Source organism: Epinephelus fuscoguttatus, linkage group LG16 (assembly GCF_011397635.1).
Source record: "Epinephelus fuscoguttatus linkage group LG16, E.fuscoguttatus.final_Chr_v1".
Classification (NCBI taxonomy): domain Eukaryota; kingdom Metazoa; phylum Chordata; class Actinopteri; order Perciformes; family Serranidae; genus Epinephelus; species Epinephelus fuscoguttatus.
This window is the reverse complement of record NC_064767.1, coordinates 32,573,544-32,600,606: the sequence shown is the minus strand read 5'-3', so window position 1 is coordinate 32,600,606 and position 27,063 is coordinate 32,573,544. Positions and strand designations below refer to the sequence as shown.

At 42.2% G+C, this 27,063-nt stretch overlaps 1 protein-coding gene across 1 annotated transcript; it reads left to right on the top strand.

Moving 5' to 3' along the window:
* The first annotated feature begins 18 nt into the window (after positions 1–18).
* On the top strand, positions 19–27,049 carry si:ch73-105b23.6 (mucin-like protein). Its single transcript, XM_049601078.1, has 23 exons — positions 19–28; positions 680–2,761; positions 3,353–3,475; positions 7,431–7,564; positions 8,173–8,340; positions 8,578–8,757; positions 9,561–10,152; positions 10,531–10,680; positions 12,360–12,577; positions 13,073–13,148; positions 13,287–13,577; positions 14,053–14,289; positions 14,376–14,528; positions 15,096–15,274; positions 17,730–17,922; positions 18,023–18,142; positions 18,224–18,343; positions 19,899–19,919; positions 20,060–20,121; positions 20,244–20,436; positions 21,225–21,353; positions 21,554–21,689; positions 26,174–27,049. The coding sequence occupies exons 1-23, from the start codon at positions 19–21 to the stop codon at positions 26,313–26,315; spliced, it is 5,709 nt and encodes a 1,902-aa protein (XP_049457035.1). The 3' UTR covers positions 26,316–27,049.
* The last annotated feature ends 14 nt before the right edge of the window (positions 27,050–27,063 follow it).

Genomic DNA, 27,063 nt, shown 5'->3' with positions numbered 1-27,063 from the left:
TGACAGTAAATGACCCCTATGGGTGGGGGTGAGTCAGGATAAGACAGTAGGTTTAACTGTGTTACACCAGCTCTAACAATAGATACCTGACCATTGTTCAGTTGGGTGAAAGTAGGCTGCGGAAACACATAGTGCAGTAAGACAGGTAACATATACTTTGCAATTAGGTCAAATCAATACTCTACTTCCTATTTCAAGAACAGAGCTGGGTAACGTTTCACTCGCACAGATACATAATCCTCAAAACTAATGCCGCTGCATGTTGTTTAGAATTACATGCTGTGTTATTTGATTTTACAAAAAAAGTGTTACAGCAACTGCAAACTGAGCAAATCTCATGTCTGCTTACCTTCACAAGGATTAAATCGATCTTTTCTCATCTTCACCTATATCTTGTATTTAAAAGATAAAAAATACCAAATACGTAGAATGCCTACTATGTTTCTGATTTTCTTTCCTTTGCCCACACAGGTTTCCACTCCTGTGGCTGATAAGTCTTTTTGCAGTGCTGGAATACCGCAGTGCAGGTATCTTACCTTTAATGAAACCATCTTTGCTGCCTTAACTAAACACACAGACAGTGACATACACTCCCTAAACATATTTCTTAAAATCAAGATGACACTTACTCAGATTCAGTGTTTGTCAACCTCCTCTCTCTCACTCTTGTTCTTTTCAGCTGTGGACCCGAGGGAGTGCGAGAAAGCAGGCAGCAAGTGCCACCCTCACGCTCAGTGTCTGAAGGTCAGAAGCAACTTCACCTGTGTGTGCGGCATGGGTTTCCAGGGCAATGGCCTGCTGTGCAATGACATCGATGAATGTTCCAGTGGCCTACACGGCTGTCACTCGCAGGCCCTCTGCAATAACACCCTGGGCAGCTACAGCTGTGTGTGCCTCGAAGGATATGTTGGAGATGGCACCAACTGTCAGGACATCGACGAGTGCCAAAAAGAAAATGGGGGCTGCCATGCCAGTGCCCTCTGTACTAACTATGAGGGTGGGCGACAGTGCCAGTGTAAAGTCGGCTTCAGGGGCAGCGGCTTCGAGTGTGAAGATGTTAACGAATGTGCTAACCACAGGATCTGTCATTGGAACGCCACCTGCACCAACAACCCTGGCTCCTATGCATGTACCTGTAACGCTGGCTATAAGGGAAATGGAAACTACCTGTGTCTTGACATAGACGAATGTTCAGAGACTCCTCATGTATGTTCTTCTTCACTTGGCTACAAAGGCTGTAAAAATTTGCCTGGCACCTACCGCTGCACATGCAGCGCTGGCTTTGAAAGTAACGGGCAGAGCTGTGTGGACATAGACGAATGTGCAAGCAACATCTGCAGTCTATTTGCAGATTGCGTTAACACCATGGGGTCATACAAGTGTACCTGCAATACTGGTTTTGACGGCAATGGACTAACCTGTGCAGATATAAATGAATGCAATGTGAACAATCAGTGCGACCTCAGCGCTACTTGTATCAACAGACTCGGAGGTTATGAGTGCTCCTGTTTGGGAGGTTTTATAGGAGATGGTCGAGTGTGTGAAGATATTAATGAGTGTGCAACCCCCAATATCTGCCCTTCTACCACTACCTGCGTCAACACCGGGGGGTCATATTACTGCGACTGTGGCATCGGCTTCATCTTCAGCAACTCCACATGTCATGACCAGGATGAGTGCACAGAAGGGCGTTGCAGCCCCTATGCAATCTGCACAAATACACCTGGCTCCTTCTCTTGTCAGTGTGCATCAGGGTACAGGGGGGACGGCTTTACTTGTGTGGATGTGGATGAGTGCTCGTTGGCTAAGCAGTGTCACACAGATGCTCTTTGCATTAACCTTCCTGGCTCTTACAACTGCACCTGTCAGGTGGGTTATTCTGGAGATGGGGTGATCCGGTGCAATGATGTGAACGAGTGTCTGGTGGATAATGGAGGTTGCAGGAACAAAGCTACATGTGTCAACGACCAGGGTTCCTTTTCTTGCCTGTGCCAGCCAGGCTTCATCTTGATTAATCAGACTCTTTGTCAGGATATAGATGAGTGTAAGGAACCAAACAATCCATGTGGAGTGAATGAAGAATGCAAGAACATCGACGGGTCATATGAGTGCCCCTGCCGGGTTGGTTATTACCGCCCTGCCAGCAACATGGACTGCGTCGATATGGATGAGTGTAAAGACAACCCGTGTCATGTCAATGCCACATGCCTCAACACCATAGGGTCCCACACTTGCACCTGCAAACGAGGTTTTTCAGCAAATGGCACTCAGTGTGAGGACATAGATGAGTGTTCTGCGGAGGGTACATGCCACCCACGAGCACTCTGCACCAACTTCATAGGGGACTTCTTTTGCTCCTGTCAGCAGGGTTTCAAAGGTGATGGTTTCTCCTGTCAGGATGTGGATGAGTGCAGCCTCTCTAATACCACTTGCCCAGCCTTCTCAGAGTGTATCAACTCCCCTGGAGCTCATGTCTGTTCATGTTTAAATGGTACAGTGGCCTTTAATGACACCTGTGTGCCACCAAGTCCATTGTGTGACCCTGCCTGCCACACTCATGGCCTGTGCCACCAATCACCTGCTGGATACCAGTGTGTGTGTGACCTGGGTTACATGGGTGACGGGCTGACTTGCTCTGACATAGATGAGTGCCAGAGGGAAAACATTTGTCCTCAAAATAATACGGAGTGTATGAATGTCCCAGGATCGTTTTCCTGTGTCTGCAAAAAAGGCTACACTCTCAATGGAACACAGTGTGTTGGTAAGACAGGTCTTTCTTTGTTTTGTTCAGAGAAATCTATAACATGCAATTGTGCCCCCAGAAATATTTCATAGGGGTGGCCAAATGGGGCAACTGAAATTTTGGGGTGGCACACCTAAACAAAAACCAATAACTGAATTTCAGGGAATTCTGTTGTGCTCTTTGGAGGTATATATTACGTTATAGGCTGGTTAAAAAAGATGTCAGTATGAGTACTAAGGAATCACTAATATGTGCAAATAATACATCATTAATAATGGAAATATCAATTATATTCTCTAACATGTGAACATAGCAGAGAGCAGAGCAGAGCTGCTGTCCACTGTTGCCCTGAGTTTTATCGAATGCTGTAGGATGATATTCATTCCAGGATAGGGAGAGACATATGACAGATGAGTTTCCACACATCTTAATTTGACGTGACAGTACAAGAATAAAGAGTCTACCTCTTTTTCTAAAATTCGGACATATTTTCCTTTCTCTCCAGAGCTACTCTAATAATGCATTCTCCTCTGAAGCGATGCTGTTAAGCTTTATTATCTCCCTCTCTCCCCCCCACCCCCTACCCCCAATTGTCCATCACCTCTGTAGATGTCAACGAGTGTGAGACAGGGCAGCACGAGTGCAGTGAGTTTGCCCAGTGTATCAACAACAAGGGCAGCCATTCCTGCTTCTGTCTCAGTGGCTTCACAGGTGATGGGAAAAACTGCTCTGGTATGTATCAATTCCTCATTATTTACCTTCTATTGCAACACTTGGTTCTTTTGCCCCCATAAGTGAACTCCCCTTAAGCACCATTTGGGGCTGTTTCCCTGACACTGTCCCGTTTTGGATAAATTATAGACTTTGATGAGTGCCAAGCCCAAAATGGAGGATGCCATCCAGTTGCCAGCTGCACAAACACACCTGGGTCTTTCTACTGTGCCTGCCCAACTGGAATGCAGGGCAATGGCTTTGAGTGTGAGGACGTGGACGAATGCGAGCAGAACTCCACCCTGCCACATAACTGCAGTGCCCAGGCTTTGTGCCACAACACAAACGGGTCCTACATCTGCCAGTGTCTGGATGGATACCAGGGTGATGGCTTTGTTTGTGAGGATGTGGATGAGTGTGAGCTGACCACAACCTGTAGCAGGAACATGACTTGCAGCAACAGCCCTGGTTCATACACATGTTCATGTATCTTGGACCTGGTGTATGACGTGGGCACATGCGTGAGTGAAGACACATGCTTGAATGCTAGTGATATCTGCAACCCACTTGCCAAGTGCCACAAATACCAGGGTTCTTTCTACTGCCAGTGTGAAGATGGTTATGAAGGAAGTGGTATTGAATGCCGGGATGTGGACGAATGCGACAAATCACAAAATAAAACCTGCCCTGCCTTCTCCTACTGCTTCAATACTAATGGCTCCTACATCTGTGACTGCTGGGAGGGGTTTCAGGAGAATGGGACACAGTGTCTGGACATAGACGAATGTGGGACAGGGAACTTTACCTGCCCTGACAATAGTACTTGTACTAACATAGAGGGAAGCTACGAATGTGCCTGTGACCCAGGCTTCACAGGCAATGGCTCCCTGTGTTTGGACGTAGATGAGTGCTCCCTTGGCATCATCCAGTGCCCTAAATTCTCCAACTGCCTAAACACAGTTGGGTCTTTTCTCTGTGAATGCTGGGAAGGTTACCAAGGCAACAGCAGTTACTGTGAGGATATTGATGAGTGCCTGGACAACTCTGCCTGCCCTGAGCATAGCACATGCATCAACACCAACGGAAGCTACCTGTGTATTTGTGATGTGGGATTTTCCAGCGTGGATGACTTGTGCATGGACATAGATGAATGCAATGACATGGAGCAGGGGGAGCTTTGCACCAATGGTACATGTATGAATGCTATCGGCTCATATTACTGTGAATGCATCAAAGGATTCTGGAGTAATGGGACCGAGTGCAAGGATGTAGATGAATGCTCACATTCTCTGAACTCTTCAGTGTGTCAGCACCATTCAACATGCATCAACATCCCTGGGTCTTACCGTTGCCCCTGTAATGAGGGGTTTATCCTGAATGGTACTGAGTGTCAGGATGTAGATGAGTGTAATGACCCATATGTCTCCCCTTGCCCTGAGCACTCAATATGTAACAACACAGCAGGGTCCTTCCTCTGCCCATGTTCTCCGGGGTACAAACCCGTCAGCATGGGTTGTGAGGATATCGACGAATGCCAGGACAACTCCACCTGCCGTTTTGACCAGGTGTGCACCAACCTGCCTGGAGCATACAACTGCTCTTGTCCACTGGGGTATCATGAGGAGAAACAGGCATGTGTCGACACCAATGAATGTGAGAATTCACCTTGCCACCCCTCGGCACGGTGCTGGAACACCCTTGGCTCCTTTTCATGCCACTGCCCAATTGGCTTTGCTGGAAATGGCTCCTGGTGCAAAGATGTGGATGAGTGTGTCGCCCTGTCCAAACCGTGCCACCCTCTTGCTCACTGCCACAACACTCCAGGGTCATTTGTATGTGTGTGTAAACCCGGCTTTGTGAGTATCGGACCACTGTGTGTAGACTTTGATGAGTGCCAACAGGCTAATGGGCAGTGTCACTCTGCTGCAACCTGCTCCAACCATGCAGGAGGCTTTAAATGCTCTTGCGGTCAAGGCTGGAATACTACCAAAAACAATGGTCATGGAAAAGGAGGATGTGTGGACTTTGATGAGTGTGCTTACCCCATGGCATGTCCTGGGCAAACATCCTGCACCAACCTGCCAGGGTCTTACAACTGTTCCTGTCCCGAAAACAGCACAGTGTGCAGAATGATTACTCAGAAGGGTTGGTTATGTCATTTTCACTTGTGTTTTTTTATTATTATGAATAATTAGGTGTAGTACTTATTACTTTTGCCAATATTTTCTTCAAATGTCACATAGTTGTCAGGTGAAAACCCTGTATCTCAAAAATGTTTGATGACCTGTGTAGAAACTATGCATTTTGGGGATCATCCCATTTGTAAGTAGTCTCACATACCACACCGATGTCCACACTTTGTTTTAGTGCAGTGCCAGCACTGGGGAAAGGTCTGGTTGAACCTGTCATAATTCTGCACTAAGGAAACAAATGTTCTGAGTTATTTGTATTTCTTCACACCAATCACAATGATTTGGGGGGCACCAAGCCCTATGCCCTTGCGCAATAATGTCGATAGATAGCGGAAGAGGGGGAGAATTCTATGTGTCGACGGCATGGTACCATGCTTATACAGTCTTCATCCTGTGAGTCACATTAATTTGCAAGTAACTTAAAAATGGTAAATTTCATCAAAACATAAAAACTAGAGAAGCATGATTTCCATAATTGCAATAATTAGCAAGCCCAATTGATCTAGCTCCTGTGTACTGTAAAGCTAAACTGGGCTCTCACTTTTTCAAAAATACACTTGGATAAATTATAGTAAACACAGAATTAGACTGAATTAATTTAAAGGCTACTAACATAACCTAATCAACTCACAATTTATGTTTTGTTCACCTCACTGAGTGATAAGCTAACGTTACTATAAGAGAGCTGCATTTTACAAAGTCTGCTAACAAACTTACCTCCGTCCATGATTTTTCTATTTATGGTGTCAAATGCTTCCTCACATTACATCTCAGGTGGTTTGGTGTCATCCAGCACAGTCTTGCAGCTTGCTAGTTTTCCCCGTTTTAGGTTAGTAAACAGTTTTGCCAACTTAGCGACTTTGTCGCTATATTTAGTGACTTTTCAGACCCCTCTAGCGACTCTTTTTCAAAAAAGCGACTAGCGACAAATCTAGCAACTTTTTCTGATGTTATTGAAGACTTCTGGAGATTCTGTTGTGAGAGCACGTATTATTCTTATTCTTCTCAATGAGCAGCGGACGCTGCCGTGGGCCCTTCCTTCTCCCCAGAGCACTCACAGACGGCCCAGTCCTCCCTCCCAGCAGCAGTCAGAGCAGGAGATGTTATCCCCTCCACGTCCAGACTGCAAGTGAATCACGCATGCGCGGAACCGCCGCTGGCTGTTCCCGACCTGGTTTACAGTCAGGGCGGGATATAAATGTAAAATTTTCTTTGTCTAATATAAATCACTGAAAGAAGGTTCATTTGTAGTTCTAAACATATTCAGGGTGTTTTTTTTACTCAGTTTTTGTCTCTCCCACGACGTTATTCCTCTCTCCTACAGCAGCCATTACAATTACATGCATATGGACAATTATGCAAATTAGGCGATGACATCATTTAGGGACTTCTAGCGACTTTTAGGACAGCCAATAGCTACTTTTCTTACTAAGGAGTTGGCAACAGTGTTAGCAAAGATTAGAGCAATAGCCCAGCTCACACAGCAACAGGGGACGCAATAGATCAGAGTGACAGTGCTTTTTTTTTCTTCAAACAACCCCTACTGAAAAACAAGGCACAGCCTAATGACCTTATACACTTAATTTGGAATTTGAACTGATTATTACCACTACTATATCTTTTTTTTCCCTCCAAATTTTCAACAACCTTCAAATTTTGAATAACAAGTGACAGCTTAAACATTCAGGTCAAATGCTGGTAACTGATTTCATTGATGACAGTATAATGTACATGTAGCTATGTTTCGTTTTGCCACTGATTAAGTCTCTGTGCTCCCCCCATAGAAAGCAGCCTGTACCCCTTTGGAGCAGAGGTGGGTGATACAGACATAAAGATGGACACAAAAGATGGAAATTCCCCATTCATCACACTACCAATGCGTTTCCCCTTCCTGGAAAAGTCATACGCCAGGATTTATGTGAGTTTCCAAGATCATTTATCTACAACCCTAGAAAGATGTCAGAGAGTGCATACTGCCAAAGTTGTATAATCCTCTAAAAGTGTTATTTTGAAATTGTGGAGAATATTGAGTTATGATTTGCGTCTGAATCCAAATGTCACATCTCATAAACTTTTAAGAAATTCCTGGATCCACAGCAAAGATGAATCACCTCTCTTACTTTCCAGTAAATTTAACAATAACTTTACAATAACTGTAATTAAAACATCGCCTTCTTGGCAGAGGTGACAGTAATGCTCAGTGGAATATAACAGAATGCTGCATAACCATCATGAGTTTGATATTTGATAGCAATGCAATGGCTTACTACAGTCTACTGTATAAATGGCAGCATAATATTCCCCAAAGTAAATGTGATTTGTATGGGGCTTACATGTTTTGCTTTGCTTAGGGTTTACAGCAGTGAAATAGTGTAGCAGTAATTCACACAGCTTTTATGATGAAATCAGGAAGCTATAATTAAATTATTTTTTAAAAAGTTAGAAAAATGTGATGGTTTTGCGATAGAAGATGATAGTCAAACCTTCTGTCTGCTATCATATCTGTATTTTCCTTTCCTTTCTCAGTTTTCTGACAATGGCCTTGTCCAGTTTCAATCTGTGGCTGAGAATGAGCAGTACCTGCTCCCAGCTCCTTCAGCAAGTGGCTTCCCCGACAACATGAAAGCGTCTCTACTGGCGGTGTTCTGGGACGATGCTGACCTCACCCATGGGAACGGACGGCTGCTCTATCAGGTTAGATGGAGGAGGACATTGTCTGGCTGGAGTCAAAATGAAATTGGAATTTGTTTTCGTTATTTGTTCAGGTGAAAGGATAAAGTAAAGAAGACAAAGTCATAGACCGGCCTTATCTTTTTTGGATAGAGGTGCAATCAACAAAACAGGCTGCCTGTCATATCTAATGGTTTGATAGCTTTACTCTGCAATTCATGTTTTATATTACTTGTCCTTTGGTTTCTTTTGATCTTTCAGGAATACCATGAGCTAGATATGTCAGATGTCTACTCTCAGATAGTTTTTAACCGTACGGCAGAGGAAGTGACAAAGTTTGAGGAGCAGAGAGGCAAGCCAGCCTTCACCCCTGCCTGGATCCTCAAGATCACCTGGGACCATGTGATGCCCGTCTCCTACCAGAAGATCAACTACTCAGAGGTAAAGAGATTTAAATGCAATCAGATTTTTTTTTCTCTGAAATGCCAAACCAAAATTACTCCCACTGGTTATTAGATACCAGAAGTGTTGCAACACATGTTCATCAATATCAGTAACAGGCATACATTTTCCACTGGCTTGGTTGTTCTATGAACAGTTAGGTTTCTCTTCTATCTGGCATAAATACTGTGATTAATATATATGTTTTTTGTTTAATCCTGGTACATAGTCCTGATGAAATGATAAGAAAATGGCTTACTAAATATGCATGTCCTGCATAGCATAATATATTCCCACTCTCATTAATGTCATTATAATTCAAAACTTTGTCTGACTGAAGCACTGCCTTCCACTTACTGTTAATCTGTTATGTGTCAGTAAAAGGCGTGATGGAGCAGGAACTGTTACTGTTTGCTTGCATGTTTGTCCTACTTTATATGCTATTGTTATGTGCAGTGTGAACCCTTTTACCATAAGCTCAAAGAAAGCAGAACTCATAATTCCTGGAACACTTGTGCTTTTTTTTGTTAGACTCTGGTGCCACCTTGGGGCTGTTTCACCTGCAGTTCTCAGATGCACAGTGTGCAGATATCTGCTGCCACCTGTCTATTGAATGCCTTCTTGCAATCTTATTTTTTTGTTTGAGGAATTGTGTAGTGTTAAAACACTGACAGATTAAAATCAAAATTAAATAATTGTTTTAGTTCATGAAGATCTGCGTCTGAATGCCAGTAAACAAAGATTATGTGGCTTTTCTTTCACTGTACTTAATAACTAAAACAGTTCTGGTTTGCCATCGTCAGACGAACACATTCCAAGGTATCCTGACCACTGACGGAGCACGCTCCTTTGCCCTCCTGCGATACGGGGAGATGCTCTGGGGTCCTGGCCAGAGGCAATACCATGACGCTCTCATCGGCTACACAGATGGAAAATTCTCCCACAAGGAGCCCACTGTACCCCCAGATAACCTTTTCGGGCCTGGGGGCAGATACAGGCCGCAGCAGGTGAAAGGGGTCATGGGGAAGTTAGGTCAGCAGGTGTATGATTTGACAGGGCCTCCCGGCTCAGACGTGGATTTCAGTATCAGGTGCCAGTCGTGGGCGATGAAGGAGCCTGACCCTGCTGAATGGACGAAGGAGTTGTCTTCATGTCCCTGTACTCGCACACAGGCTCTAGAGGACCTGTCGTTCATGCAGGATACTGCTGATCCGGGCTCGAGGGTGAAGACGCTGAGGGGTCAGCGGTGGGGGGGCGGAGGGGGGCACGTTTTCCAGTCCATCCTGTCCAGCAGAGATGGTTCAGGGAAGAGGTGTGTGTATGAACCAGATGGTCCCCTGCTGGCTGGGTACAATGAACGCTACTTCTCTGGACACAGCATGCAGAAACATATTGGTAATACATATGATTTTCTATTTTTGGTCAAATCCAACAAAAAAAAAGTATAAACAAAAATGTGTGTATCTAAAGGAGCTTTGTACTGTACCTGTACATTTTACTTTATAAATGCACAGGAATTTAACTATTTTGAGAAGTAGTTCTTAATATTTTTCACTTTCAAATAGGCAGATAAAAGCGACTCAGTTTGAGTTACCATAGCAATTACTGAGTCAGTAAGATGTTAGTGCCTTGCTCAAGGACAAAGTAAGATACATGTCTGATGTCGGCATCATACCTGCAACCTTCTACTTATATTACAGGACAGTATATCTGCTAATCCATGCTGCCACAGCCACTTGCCTTTTAAGTATTAATTCAAACTTCTCTCTCTAGATGGTGATCTTCTGCCATTTCAGTGGTGTTGTATCGAGTCTCCTCTCTGCCACCTTTACCTCAACAAGAGACCACTGGACCGTTGCCAAGGTTACAGCTGGGCCAGCCCTGGCAGCTGCACTTCGGCCAGGAAGGCGACGCAGGGTGTAGGTGAGGGATTCTTCCCAGTAAACAGACGCCAGAAGAAGATCACATACTGTTCAGTAATCAGTGGAAGTGTTTGTTATTTTCAAGCATCCAGTCCATAGAATGTATAAAATAATAGACACAGCCACAGTGATGTCACCCCTGCTTTGTGGACTCCTGTTTTGAAGCCTCAAGTTTTGACTTTTCGGTTGTCCCCATATTGGATTTTGGTGCCAGAAGTGACTGTATTTGAACAAAAGGGTGGAGCTAACCCTGATGCTAGCTGCTACCTTGGTTAGGACAGTGTATTTAGAACTATGGGTGACTGGGACAATGCCAGTGCAAAACCCAAGCCTCCAAGCCATCCAGTCCTCTGGGGCTGAAAAATGAAGCAAACAGGCAAGTGTCAAAAACAGTTCTTTGAATGCCACTTCAGGCCAAACTTTAAATGCCAAACCTTACAGCAGGAAGAAACATGCTTACAGCCTGGTATAAAGAAGCTGTTTTTGGTCCATATTTTTTTATGGATTTTTTATTTTTTATATTTTTTTTATTTTTCCATATTTAAACATTCATGACAAATGTTGAGGAGGGGTATGTATAATTAAGAATGGGCCACTTTGAGTAACAGGCTGACTGCAGTTAGTGTCCTTGGCTTCTCAGTCAGCTCCGCCCTGTTGTCCAGATATGGTCACTTTTGGCTCCAAAAAACAAAGATGGTAACAGCCGAAATGCCAAACCTAAGGCTTTTATACAGAAGTCCACAAACCAATAGGTGATGGCACAGTTGCTACATACAGTAGCATCATACAGTCTATGCAAAAGAAACTGGCTTAAAACAATTTTTAAAAAATGTATTTATCATAAAAACTGAGTATCCAACTCCTTAGGGCAGTCTTACTCAACTTACAGCCTGTGGACCAGATTCGGTGCCAGATGGCCCACTGACCATTTTCTAATTGACAGTGAAGTAAATTGATTCATACTGAGAATTTTTTTTGTACTTGGAATGATAATAAGGTGCCAGATTGCATAAAAAACATCCCCTAAATAGAGCTTTTTTGTCAAAAAAAAAAAAAAAAGTGCCAGGGGAGGATCCACTATAGAGGTCCTGGCTAAGCCTCGAATGTCCCAAATCCTAGACATGCCTATCTGTACACCTGACGTGTGGGGCTGCTGCAACTGGATTTGCCTCTTGGCACAGATGAGTTAGGACAGCAAACGTCAAAAGGTTGAAACAGGCAATTAATTTATTTTGTATACTGATAAATATGATTAATCTTTGTTTATTAACTGGCCCCTGTCTTCTCGTCATTTTATAAAAGTGATTCTTGGGGAGAGAAAGTTGAGAACCCCTGTCATAGAGGGTCTTTCAGTATAACCAAACACTGAAGAAGACTTTTTTAGGCAACCAAAATGTCTATAAACAGGTTTATTTTTGCTGTAAAGTTGGGCATTTTAACGTGGGCCTTAACGGAGACCGACTCACTCTTGAAATCAGCCTCAAGTGGCCATTTGTGGAACTGCAGTTTTTGACACTTAGGCACTGAGTTCATTTTTCAGCCCAGACATTGTCGCTTGATCTGGTCATGATTGCAGTCTGTCCATTCCCAGAGAATATGCTTTACCTTTTTATCAAAGAGGACCTTAGTATGATGAATTTAAATTATTTCTCAGAAAACCTCTTTTGTCCTCTTTTGCAGCGATGGTGTACGGCAGCCTCCATTTCATCACCTTCGATGGTTCGGAGTACTCCTTCAAGGCCCTGGGAGAGTTTGTGATATTGCGTCTCTCTTCCAGCACCGGCTCTAATATCTTCACCCTGCAAGGACAGACTGACAAGCTACACACAGACGCAAAGGGGATCACTGAGTTCCCAGTGGTGGTGCGCATGGCTGCCTTCCACCAGGGCATTGGCAAGGTCAGGATGTTCTGTGTGTTGAGGGAAGACAATGTAACTGTGTGTGTATCTCACAGAGAGAGAGTTTGTGTGTCTTAAAGGGTTGTTGCATTTAGGAAAATAAGCATATTCACTTTGTTTCTGAGAGTTAAATGATGAGGTTGATGGCATTCCCATGTATATATGTGTTAAGTAAGGAGGTGGAGCTGGGAGGTAATTAGCCTAGCTTAGCATAAAGAAAGCAGGGGAACAGCTAGTCTGATTCTCTCCAAAGGTCAAAAGTTTATGCTAAGATAAGCTAATGTCCCTCAGCTTTATACTTGAATGCACTTTCTGTGATTTCTTTTAACGTTTTGGAGCACGAGATGGGTGCAATTTTATGTAAAAGTCAATAACACCAGTACAGCATCTTACAGTTTAGACAGTCACAGTGATTAAGTTTCTTGTACTCTGCAAAACCTATCTATCCAGTTGTTAAAGCAGGCTAAATAAATATTGTTCATGGATTTTTCTCAGATTGAGTGGAGATGTGCAGCGAAAGGAGATGGATTGCATATTTTTGTGGATGATGTTGAGGTCCCCGTCACAGTTGGTAATGATCGCCGCACACGTTTGACATTCAATCAAAAAGCTCAACTGGGAAAAATTAGCTAATTATTAAATCCCATCTACAGAAGTATGTATTTAAGGCATTAATTACATGACAAATATGTCATGACTGTCCTTTCAGGTGTGGTGCACGTAGGTGAGAAGGACTTCGCTGTGCGCTGTATGTCAGTGAGTCGCTGCGCAGCAATTTACGCTGGCGGTCTCCACGTGGTGGCGTGGCGGGTTGCAGGTTACAGTCAGCTGGCAGCCATGGTGGAGGTTCCTCAGACCTTTTACAACCGCACTGTGGGTCTCATGGGTCTCTGGAGCTCCAATCGCTCAGACGATTTCCTGATGTCGGACGGCAGGCTGCTCCTCTCAACGGACCTCAACCCTCCCTCAGAGGAGAGACTGCACCACTTTGGCTTGTCCTGTGAGTGGACTGTAGATCAATACAGTTACACTATGTACGTGTGTTTAAAGAGAAATGTGGAGAACATTTTTCAAAAATGATATGTATATATTGTATAAATAATGTGTATTGTAATAGAATCAGGGTTGCCAGACTGATGTAGTAGCTATTTGGCTGGATAGATCCTAGAGTCTTTCTTTTAACCACACTATAGGAGAAGAGCAAAAATAAGAAACATAGGTAAAGCCCAGAAATGAATGAGTATGAACAAAACAAGAACAAATTGTAGATACAAACAAAAATAAGAGAACATTTGTCTGTATATTGCTTTCTGCATGAGGCTTGGGGTGGGAATCACCAGAGGCCCCACGATATGATATTATCACAATGTACGATATTGCCATCATCTAGGCAATTTATCTAGTGTTTTGCACAACTAGACCTGTCCCAATCTACATCTGTCACCATCTCTGTATGCATGTGTATGTGTTTCTAGGGGCAGTTCCTGTACCAGAGAGCCTGTTGTTCTCCCCACCTCCTCTGGTTCCACTGGAGCCTGCCTCCTCCAAGCAGCTGCTGGAAAGCGTCAGTCCCGCTGAGGTGGAGGAGCTGAGGAGAACCTGTGAAGGCAGCATGCAGTGCGTCCACGACACCATAGCATCCGGCAGCTCTGACCTGGGCCTGCAGACTCTGGACGCCAAGAAGCAATTCCAAAATCTGGCTCTGATCTATGGTACGATGGCTGCACTATTTTGGAAAGGTTTTAAGTCTTCACCACTGACCTGTACTAATTTGATGTGGTCTGACTGTGTCTGCCAGGTAACATGCCTCCCATAGTGACAGAGCCCACAGTGATCCACTGTAAGGTCAACTCCACTGTCAACATTCAGACTGTGGCTCAGGACCCAAACGGAGACCCCATCACCTACTCGCTGCTCCACCCCAGGCCTGCACGGACTTCCATAGGCAGCGGTGAGACACACACACACATTTTCCCTTCAGATTTTCGTACCAAAGAGAGCCTCCCCTCCTCCATCGACGTTACAGATGACGTTACTGTTGACATTTGTTAGTGGGATGGTGAGCCTACTGCTGTAGCCAGCAGTTAAGTCTTTCAGCAGATGGGACATTTCAGAGCTGAGTCAGTGGATGGGTCACACGGAGATAGACACGCACATGCAAACAGAACGCACAAAAGACTGGCAGAAAAGGACGACAGGCTGTTTTTAATAATACCACTATAAAAAAATACTGCTGTAAATGTAGAATTGTATGGTTTTTTCCTTATTAAACCAGAGGAAGACAATGGTATAGCCTCTTAAAGGGAAGGTTCACCCCAAATACATGTTTTCCTCTTACCTGTAATGCCGTTGATCAGTCTAGATTGTTTTGGTGAAAAATGCAGAGTTGGAGATATCACCTGCCAACTGTGTCACCTGGCAGAATTATATTTTTGATTTTGGGATGACCTGTCCTTTTAAGAATGTTACGTACATAAATGTGTATGCCTATGAATGACCCATGTGCTTTCCGCTCCAGGTGACGGCTTCCTGACATGGACCCCCCTGACCACACAGCCTGTCCAGCTGTCCATCAGAGTCAGTGATGAGCTCACCAGCTCCCTGTTCACCCCCATCCTGCGTGTCTGCAACTGCCTCAATGGAGGGACCTGCCAGTATGACAGCATCGCTGAAAACCATCAGCAGGGAAAGTTCCAGGTACTTTCTTCAGTTGCCCTCATCACTCACTCTATTCATCATCAGACATACAGCGCTCCATTTGAAAAATTGCCAGTTTGCGTTGCCCTTGAACAGGAACAAGCAGGTATAGTGCAGACAAAAGTCATTTTGTGCTCGGAGGATTCTTTATTTGATTGATTGATTTGTTTATTTGAGTGTCCTGCACCACATAATAACAACCAGGATGGCCACATGACAAATCATGATATACAGCTCCACAATTTTAGAAAGAGAACATCTTAAAACATTCAATATCCATGACAGAGATTATTCCTGGTATGATGAATACATTGTTGTTATAGTTACTGTTTCCTGTTAAGTGAACTGAGTGGCAGCCATCAAAAGAAGCGCTCACAGTTCTCGCATAAATGCCAACAAAGGCTTTAGAGCTTCCTTTAATACCATCCTATGCTTCACCGATAGACAACTAAAAATTCAAAGCATTTAATTTGTTCCATTTATCCACTGAATTTTTGACAAAGTTTGGGTATGATGATAATACTGTACATGTGTTAGGTGTAAAAAAAAAAGAAGCAAGTAGTAGCAGCACTGGATTAATCTCAGATGACAATAAAATTAGTTTAAGTTTTCATAGAATAGTAGGCAAGCTCTTGCAGATTTTCTTCTCACATATGAATTTACTTTACTAAATGAAATGTGAATTTCAGGAATTCTATGTTGTTGTTGAAGAATGAAGGCTTGTTGAAAACTACTGACATATACTGACATACTTTGGTTTCTTATTTTACAGATAAGATTACTAATTACTTGATAGACCAAAAACTGGTATAGTTGACATTTGAGTTCCACAATAATCATTGTTTAATGTGTTATGTGTCTATACATTTTAAGCAATCCATTGTTCTTCAAACAGTCTGGTTGTCCTTTTCCTTAAAAAAAAAGTCTTAATTTGAAGGAGTCTTCTCAAGTTTAAGGGAGGCTAGTGGGCAGACATAGAATCCATTTTCATTCAGATAGCTTGAGGTGAAAGTTCAAGGGAGTTCATGATTGGTACCAATGGGTGCCTTAGGTTGTCTAGTTACAAGATGCCACTTTCTCATTGAGAGCACCACAGCCTCTTAAAGATAGTAATCGTAAGAGTAAGAGTAATAGCCTCTTATTATTTTCTCCAGAGGGGGCCAGTGATTGTGTAGGGGTGGCTATGGCCCTCCCTTGGGGACATCACTGAGGCTCCAAGCTAAAGTACAGTATTAAAAGCCCCACTCTTTCTTTGAGAAATTATTATAGAGATGTCCTACTTCAAACCAAAGAAAATGAATCATTTTACAGGTTCCTTGCTTTAATCAGATTCCCTAAAATCCAAGAAAAGAAATGCAATCGACTTCATGCACTAGTTGTATATAACCTGAGATGAAAAGCCGGAATATTGGCCTTTTTAAAGAAATATATATATAATATCAATTATGTATGTTCATGGACAGTTCTATAGAGCAAATCCAAATATTTATAAGTTTCAAAAGTTAATGTCATCTCGAAAAGTAAAGGTCTTGTCAAATTTGTTGAAACTTTCAAAGAAAATCTTGAATAGTTTCTCTTGATTTGCTTTGACTTGTATGTATGTACACAAATTCTGTTTTATTTATTTTGCTGTGCATTGGCTGCCACCTGTTCTGATTTGTTAATGTTATTTTTTGTTGTCTGCCCCTTATACCCCGGGGAGGGGTCAAAAGGAATAAATGAAATGAAATGAAATGTAACATATGTATATATATATATATATATATATATATATATATATATATATATATATGTATATATATGTATATATATTATTAATGATTATTTAGAATATTTCTGTTACATTTAAAGTAATGACATTTTTCTGGAGGCCAACGCAAGTTAGCGGCGTCCGATAGTCTTATTAGTTAGCAACCATATTTTTGAGACACACACAAATAGGGTATTTACTGACGTATTTTATGTCAAAGAACAAAATGTGAAAGTCTCTTGTGTTAACCACAGACCTTATTTCAGGCATCTAACCAAAAACCCGTTCAAAAAACCCACTGACTTCAAGACAAGGGAACCGGGACTCCAAAAAAACTGACTCATTTCCGGGTTTTAAGGCTCAATCCTTGGGCACTCTATTTAGGCCTGTTCATTTCCTATGCCATATTGACCTGCTTGCATGGCATATGGGCAGCTTAAATACATTTCCTGTTGCATGATTTCAGGAAGTGCATCTGACTAAATTCAGTTGTTTTAGTTTATTGTAAACATTTGGATTCTTTCTGCACTGTGGTTGTTAAGTCCTCACGAATTCCTCTCGACATATTTCCTGACTTCACAATGTCCTCCAACAAAGTTCGTAAACTAAAGCTGAGTTTGGGACGAGTAGTATCTTTTTTGAATGTGTGTAATATTTTAGTCTGTCTGTTTCTCCTCCTTTGTGTTCATTATTCTTCGCTCTCAGGTGGTGGGGTGTCTGTGCCCAAAGGGATTCAGCGGAAAGTTCTGTGGGAACACCGCAGACATATGTCGAGGCAAACCCTGTTTCCGAGGGGTGCAGTGCCAGTCAGAGTCAAAACCCGACCACTTCACCTGTGGAGAGTGTCCCAATAATACTGTCTCTGGGGGAAAACAGGGATACAAGTGCTTTGAGCATGGTCTGTGGCACTTTGTGTGTAGTCACTTATCATTCTTAGAGAAAAAAAATGATCCCATACATTATGATTGATCTTAATCTTTCTTCTCTGTATACCTCAGACATGTGCATCCCTCCTTTCCCCTTCCCCTGCCACGAAGATGCTGACTGCCTCAGCACGAAACAGAATTTCACCTGCACGTGTAAGCCTGGCTTTACTGGAGACGGACAAAACTGCACAGGTACTGAACACCCAACACTTCAACAAGAATGATAACACTTTTATTTACAATGTTTCAGCAGTCTTCATCTTTGTATTTTAGATATCGATGAGTGTGCAGATCTTGCGACCTGTCCCAATGCCAAGTTTGAGTGTAAGAACAAGCCCGGCTCTGTCGATTGCTCCTGTAGATACCAGAAGACCAAGGACACTGATGGATGTGGTATGTGTGCATAATCATACACATTCACTATCACTGAGCTGGCAGGTGAATATCTCATTTCAATAATTTATGGTTTAGAATATATTATATAATACTAGACATACTGTACAAGCCAAAAGTCCTGGTACTTACTGTAACTTGACATGACTGTGAATGGTGGGCATGCACAGACTGTACTTGACTGGCACTGGCCACACTTGTCCTAATAGTTTTTTAGGGTGCGACAGCTTTTACTGTTATGTTAAGTGCATGGATTTTGGCAACCTCGCACAATTTCCAGCATTCATCCTGTAAGAGCCACAAAATCCCAGTGGAAATCCTGAAGTTAACACTTGTGTGCACAGCTCCACTTGACCTCTCTTTAAGATGTTTTTCTGTCTCTTGCAAAACTAAACTTGATGCAAACAAAAAATATTCCAACAGCAATTGCCTCCTTTTATCTGTGCATCGTAAAGGTCCAAAAAGTTCCTCAATGCAACTGCAAAACTGCCAGCAGCTTACTATGTTAAAGTGTTTGTTAAGTGCTAGACAATTGCTGGTTGGTCTCAAAGGACTATGCATGTATTAAAAGGTTTTCTATGCAGCATCAATATAGCAGCAAACCACAATTTGCTATGTAAAGATATAGTGGAGTAATGGTGTTCTGAGCAGAGAGTGAAGTCACACCATCTCTGTGTGTGTTGTAATCCAAGCTTCTCTCTCGTTTGTTGTGGTAGCCAGTCCAGCCACGCATACATGTTGGAAAAATGTTGAATCCCTGTGTGTGTATCAGACTGGATAGCTAATCGCCAATCCAAGAAACCATTGGCTATCAACCAGACAAAGCTAAAGCCTCTGGGGGCTATGGCCAGTATTTCGGGCTGATCCAGCGTAGCCAGCAGATATCCTTCTTCTTCCATGCACCAGTTATTTCAGCTTATCTCTATTTAAAATTAGCTAACCACAGTCACTTTGCACTGCACTTATACTGGCAGTTACCGATGATATCGGGATGGCTTCATCGCACACCTCCGGTGCCCACCTTGGTTAACACCACTAGCTCTGTCAGCATCGCTGCTGTTTTAGCACTGTTTATTAAGTTAGCACTGTTAGCTGCTAGCCACCAGTTCAGACACCTGAGAAACAGGAGCAGATAATCCTGGCCCAGACTCTGAATCACGAATATGCTCTGAATGTTATATAGAGCTCCTTTAACACACAGTATTAAAATATAATGGTCATCACTGAGAGTACATCCTATTTGAAAATATTTTGAAAATCATAAAATGTATTGAAATATCAAGAGAAATAATAATAATGTATATTCAACACCGACCTGAGCCAAGGTCTAGTCAGTCAAATAACCCAAAATTTCGATGTAGTTTGCTTATCTGAAATATGGACGATGATGTGCAGTGTGGCGGGACTAAAATGACCACACCTATATATTTAACGCTTACCACAGTGCTAGTTTGTGTATTTCTGAAACCTGTCATTATACTCTGCAACAGAGTGCACATGTCCAGTGTATCATCTGTGTATTTAATGCAGTTCTGAATGATGTGTTTCTCTACAGGGGACTCTGCCAATCCTCCAGGTAATGCCTCCCATATGTTCTCTCTATAGCTTCATTACCTTCATATAGCTTTGCTTCCTCTGGTGTTTCCATGGTAAACATGCCCATATATGGTAATAAGAGGTCATCACACAGCTGTTGCTGCTGTTCTGTATCTGCAGGGTGTAATGTGTTCAACGTCTCTGTGGGCTGGACGAAGAACAGATCTGATGGACTCAAACAGGTGTGTGCATGTGTGTGTGTGTGTGTGTGTGGGCACTGATAGCTTGTTAACATGTAAAAGTAATAATGTAATTCAGTATACAAAATTATACACTGCATAATGACAGTCTCCTTCTCTCTCAGCTGGTGGACATCCTGTCGATGGGTTTCCAGAACAAATTCTACAATGCCAGCAAGAAGGATCCAGTGCAAGGCTCCAGTCCAGGTGTGGCCGAGTATCGTATCAACGTATCCAGTGACACACCCCACTGGTACATCAGAGAATACCTGGTCAGAGTCAGCAGCCACTATGACATCAGATCTGTAGAAGTTGATGGTAAAATACTCATATTTTTCAGTGGTTTTCACTTTTGTTCAACTTCAGCAGAATAACTGTTACTAATATTATATATTACAGTGTTGCAATTTGCCATAGTTATGTGATAGTGTGATAAATTATCTTAAATCTCTGCTTTCCTTTGAAGGGATAGTTGAGATTTTTTGAAGTGAGGTTGTATGGGGTACTTATCCATAGACAGTATATTACACATAGATGTCAGTCGACACGCTCCCAGTTTGGATGGGTTTTTTTTTTGGGATTTTTTTAGGTGGCTTAATACATATTGTTGCTGACCCCTCCACAGCAGTTCGTCATTTAGCTTTCATGGCGGTACTCCTGCCTGCTTCTCTAAACTGGAAGCATGCCAACTGAAATCTACTGTATGTAATACACTGACTACGGATAAGTACCTCATACAACCCCACTTCAAAAAAACACCAAACTGTCCCTTTAACTGGCTGACATACCACTCACTGCTAAGCTTTGCCTGGGAAGATGTGAACACAGGCTCTTCCAGTCTGCATGCTGTAAGTTGTTTCATCTGATTTCGCATGGAATTGGACAACTATACAAGAAATAGCCAGTCTTCTTGCTGATGGTCTTGTTTGCTTATGTAGGTCATACAGAGGAATCAGTATTAAAGTGAGACTGTTTCATAACCAGTTAAAAACTCCTTGTAGCTGCTTTAAGGTATCGAATATACTGCAGAGGTTTTTTAATGATGGCAAACTGTTGGTCGGACTACCTTTCTCTCCCACTTGCTGTTGGACTGTCCACACCTACAGATCTGGATGAGTGTAAGGCCAAGGAGGCGGTGTGCGTCCATCCTGCCCTCTGTGCCAACACTTACGGAGGCTACAGATGTGTTTGCAACGGCACAACTGATGTGGATGAAACCCAGTCGTGTGTATTAGGTGAGGATCTGAGCATACCTTACATCTACACGCACAATTTAATAGAAAATCATTGCATAGTTTTGTCATTCACAAACATGCAGAAGGCATTCTTAACATTTATCATGTCATTTCTAACTATACAAAACATTCTGTGACCGTGATGAGAGCATTTTATAAACAAGGTTTGCCATGGCTTTGTTTGACTTGACCCATTGCAGACAGAGACCAGGCAAATGATGTGGAACTAGACCTTGTTCTGGGCCTGGTCCTGGGCATCGGCATCCCTCTGCTTTTGTTGCTGCTCCTGGCAGCACTGGCCTGCTTCTGCTGCTGCAAGAAGACTGTTACTGGAGAGTGAGTTAACACAGGGAACACATTAAAGGGATTGATTGGATTGTTTTGAAATACCGTTGTATGGGGTACTTATCCACAGTCAAAGTATTACATATAGTAGCTGTCAGTCAGCTCACCCCCAGTTTGGAGAAGCAGGCTGGAGTCTGACCCAGAAGCTAAGCAAAGTACTGCTGTGAATGGGGGTCAGCAACATAAATTTTTGCTGACCCCCATTCAGCAAATATTTAGCCACATAAAGACAATCCCACCTAAAAAAAAATCAATATCACGTTTAAGTTAAGGTTATATTGAGAGTGTGTTCAGCAATGTAAAATCACAGGGGTTTTTTCAGTGGAGTCTGGCTTTGAAGCGAGCAATATAATGGTGTCATTGCGGTGTAGATCGCTTAGCTTCCATGTCGGACTCCAACCTGCTTCTCCAAACTGGGGGCGTACCACCTGACAATGACTGTATGTAATATACAGTACTGTCTATGGAGAAGTACCCCATACAACCCCTCTTTAAAAAACTGAACTATTCCTTTAAATAGAGTCTACATACAATTTTTAATGAATACACAACATGCATGACTGACTGAATCAGAAAGTCTGGGGGGGGGGGGGCTTAACCACTCAGGTTTTTTTCTCAAGTTGATAACATTGTTATACAGATTTGATATGAGCTCCTGATTATTATATCCTTTACTTTTTTGCTGATAAGGACTATATTTAAAAGAATAATCCAGCAAATATATATACATACTGAGTACCAGGAGTACATCTGAAGATTTGGTCAGCTTAGATTCACAAAGGCTACTTGATGGTGACCCCGTTTTTGTGTTGGGGGAAGAAAACAGCACTCATAGAAAATTCTCAAACAACTCCAGCAGAATAATATATTTCTCCTCTAAATTTTTGTACCAGTAACTTAGTTTTTGCCAACATATGGCTAAGGGACTGTTTATGATTTTTGAAAAAGGAGGAGGTGGTGCAAAACGGGGGAGGCAATTCAAATACTTTATTAAGCACTTGGTTGGGACATTCAACTTTAAATTGTTATATTTTGTGTTTAGTTTAAATATTCTCAGAATCCCAAAACCTGCAAGTGGGATCTCCCTCCTCTGATAAGTAAAGTACAGTCCCTAAATACAAACCTTCTGTTTGTCTGCAGTATGGTTGGCTGTTTACATTTGTTGATCAAAACTACTTGTTATTGCACTCATTGCTTTCTAATTATTTTGCACGCCATTCCTCAGTCACGCCCACCAGGTTTCTCCATGATTTGCCAACATAAACATAGATGTCCCCCGGTAAAACCATGGCTATGCAGTCCTCAGAGGCAACCACTTAGAGACTCCAAAAATGCCAGAGACTCTTAGCGTCATTGCTTTTGATTAATCTATCAACATGGCTCTTTCTTTTGGCACCACCCTCCTGCCTTACTTAAATATATATTTTTGCCTCATTAGTGGTAGGGATCTAAGAATAGCCATGTTGTCTCTTCATTTTTCATCCACATAACAATCGTCCTCTGATGTGCACTGAATGACCTTCATCATACATGTTTTCTGGCATGTAATGAGCATTACAGCCTTGCCACAGTCATGCTAACACTATGTTCATAGCCACACAGGCCTTCAAAACGATGGCCACTGCAGCGCATTAAAACCCTAATGAAAAAGAAAAATGTGTTTAGGTGGGTCAGCAGCTCATTTTGGGCGGGGTGAGTTAGGGTTCATTGCAGGTCACCACAAAATATATTGCTGCAGAGGATGACCGGACCACACACACACACACACACACACACAGAGTGTTTCAAGGTACAGTAGTCAAGTAGGTCTGCCCAGAGACAATCCTTTACAACAACTTGAAAGCTTTAAATCTTGTCCTCCGTACTGCTGCTGCAGCACTGCCTTCTTGTATTTAACTTCTCAGTTGGAGGACGGACTGCCCACTCTCTTACTATATTAAACAAAAACACTTCCTACTAACAGCTTTGGTCCGAGTTATGAAACTGCACTGAGTAACACTGAGGAATGTTTGCAAATAGAATATACAGTAAACCAAAGTAATGATGAGGGTAACACGTCTACGGATTAGAAGTGGTGTTTGTTCACAGGAAAAAGGCGAAAACAGCAGAATAATAAAATTATCCAATGTTATTTCATAAAGAAATAGTTATACAAATACTCTTGTTTGTTTTCATTTTGAGAGTTAGATGAGAAGACTGATACCATTGTTATGTCTGTATGCTGAATATAAAGCAATACTTGGCAGCCAGTTAGCTTAGCTTGGCATAGCCACTTAAAAAGGGGGGAAACAGCAAACCTGGCTCTGTCGGAACTAAAGACAAAAAATTCTGTCTAGCACCTCTAAAGCTCACTCATTAATAGGTCATGTCTTTTTTGTTCAATCTTTCCAAAAAACAAAATTAAATAATGACACGTTGTGGTTTTGCTTTGCGTAATATAAAATTAAAAACAATGTTAGCTGGTATCAGTCTTCTTATCTAACTCTTTGCAAGAAATGTTTTCAAAACATCAAACAGTTCTTTTAAAGGAATACTTCACTTGCAAATGACAAATTGTACATTCATGACTCATCCTGTGTTACACTGAAATCATGAAGAAGTCTTTGTTTTTCTCACATGCCTTAACGGTGAACCAAGAATCCAAAAAAACCTGTTCACAAACTCTCACACAATTCATGCAGTATAATCCCAGTCTCATCTAGTTGGACATAGGGGGCACATTTTCCTCAATATTTAGAACATGTACATTTGTCTCCCACAATAAAAACATGAGAGTAGCAGATGACTTTTATTTTGATCCAATTAAAGACAGTTCCACCATAAATTGGTGCTGAAATGGCACAAATTGATGCATAAAAATTCAACAAAATGCAGGAAAGTGTTTGATTCTCAAAATTTCTTAAGAGACGGACCCTAAACCCCCATTTCACATGTGTCACCCCTAATATTGAAACAAAACGTACGCCTTTGGCTAAAACGTTACAATATACAACAGTTCCACCTATGAGTAGCGCCTCCTGAGTTTGCCTGGGCACGCACGTACCTTTGAGCTTTGCTTGCTAGTCACATTATACAAATAATCATTTTGGGGTGAAGTATTCCTTTAAATGAATATAAAACATGTGGTCTTTGCTATTGTGAGAAGCGGTGCGTTTTCTTTATAGGATTTAAATTGACCACAGATTAAAAGTCAGTCACAATAAAGGTTATTATTTAATCACATTCTCAGTTGCATATAGATCACAGAAGGATTTTAATACAAAGCTGAATAAAAAATCTGCCGTAACTGCTAAAGTACATCTCGTATCCTGATGCAAGTGTGCATAGCAGTGCATCATAATGTGCATGTGTCCTTGGCCTCAGCATGTGTGTGCAGATGTATGGCATCTGGGCCAGGTGTTAGTGGGCCACAGAGACCCATAATCCCCCTGATGACTGGCCTGCTTTCTCTGCTATCAGTAAATAGACCCTATGGATATAATGGCGGGGTTTGGCGCCAGCATTGTGGGATTATGTTGTTAGATTAGAGTGAATAAGCAAAAGCCAGGGAAGAGGTTATGCTGTTGTCCTTTAACGAGACAGACAGACAGATAGAGATACTGGGATTATGTGGTATGATATAATAATACTAAAAGTCCCAGATGTATTGGATGTGATGGTGCAGGAGTGGTTTCCTTTGAATCTTTGTTCCTTTGAATCTATAAAATACCACAAAATTATGATGTGTAAAATCCCTGGACTTTGACTGCAATTTGGATTTAGCTTCAGCAAGTTTGAACAGAACATTTGACAGCATTAAGTGTAATCAATGTCGTAACAAAGGGTCTGAAGGGTCTTATTGGCAAGAATTGTGTTTTCTCTCCCTTTGTTCTTTTATTCGCAGAATGATTCATGGTGCACCAGGTTGCACAGCCTGTTCCTCATTATCAGAGAGGATATACATATTTGCACAAAGAACAACCATAATGAAATACAATCCAAAGCATCTGAACTGCAAATCAGCGAGTCTGGGAGAAGGGGATGTGTGTTTCATGTTTTTAATCAGCTTTAGCCCCAGATTTCAGCATCTTTCAACACTCAGAATATCTAGGCTAGAGCCTGCATGAATATTCATGAGTCACCAAGCGCTCTACAACAACTGCTGCCCATCCGAACATTTCCATAAATTGCCGGAAATGATCGTCTACTGTATGGAGAACTATAGACAGCACTAATCAGAGCCAGGAATTCACTGCAAAAGGTACAAAATGTGCAGAACTCCTGGCATTAATGGTGATATATCACCACTAGTAACATTTCCACAGTACATAATGATCCACAAGGTGCAGGCTAAAGACACTGACCTTTTATATGCAGTGCAAGAGATAAAGTGCAAGAGATAACGTGGACACTCTGCATGTTTGCCACTTTACAGCTGACTGCAGTGATTTCTCATTTACTCCTGCATTCTGATTGGCTTCTGTGTTCTCTTCCAGCCTCCCCCCTATGCATCCAGACTACATCCAGGAACAGTACAACCCTCCGCCCTTCAACTACTCTGACCCTGCCCTGCACTACATAACCCATTGCAGCCCAAGGATCCTTGACAGCTACATACCCAGGCAACGCTACAGATAGCACATCCTAAAACCACACACACAGTATACGCATAAATCACTTAAACAGACACTAAAAAGCTCGCAAACCCGCACACAAGAATGCACAGGCTTACAAACAGAGCACTTTTGGAGCCTCTGTATATGTTTTATAAAGACAAGATGAATGACTCTTATTTATATCGTAACAAACAGCTAATTAAACCTGAGTGACTTTTAAAGTCAATTATTTCCAATCCTCTCTGCTGAGCGATGGACCTGCCAAGTTTGAGCTGGAAGTTTTTTCGCCAGGACAACAGTTTACAGTCAGAGTCTGACCTAGCAGAACTCAACCATCTCTTGGCTGGAGATGGTGATGAAAAGTAAACCACTGCAGTGGTCTTTAGTTTCCAGCTGATACTAGGCCAACAGCCTCCTTGATAGGAACATTAGCATCTGCCAGAATATCTGGCGTCAGACTCCTGCCCTCTGTTCACAATCACATTGAGTCTCGAGTTCGTTCCACTCCGAAATGTGCAGTAATGCATCCATATTTGTATTACTCACAACCACCGAAACAGAGTTGATTCAATTTACATGTTGTTCTGCAACTACACAATCCATTAAAAAGTAGGCGACACTGTTTTATAAAAGCATTCATCCCACTTTGGGATTACACTAAATTATTGTTCATTGCTGGATTGTGTCCCACTTAATTTAACACAGCAGAGTAATTCAGTGTTTCAACTGGCAGCTGTCGTTTGTAAAGCTGGACTGTCACTGCAAGTTGA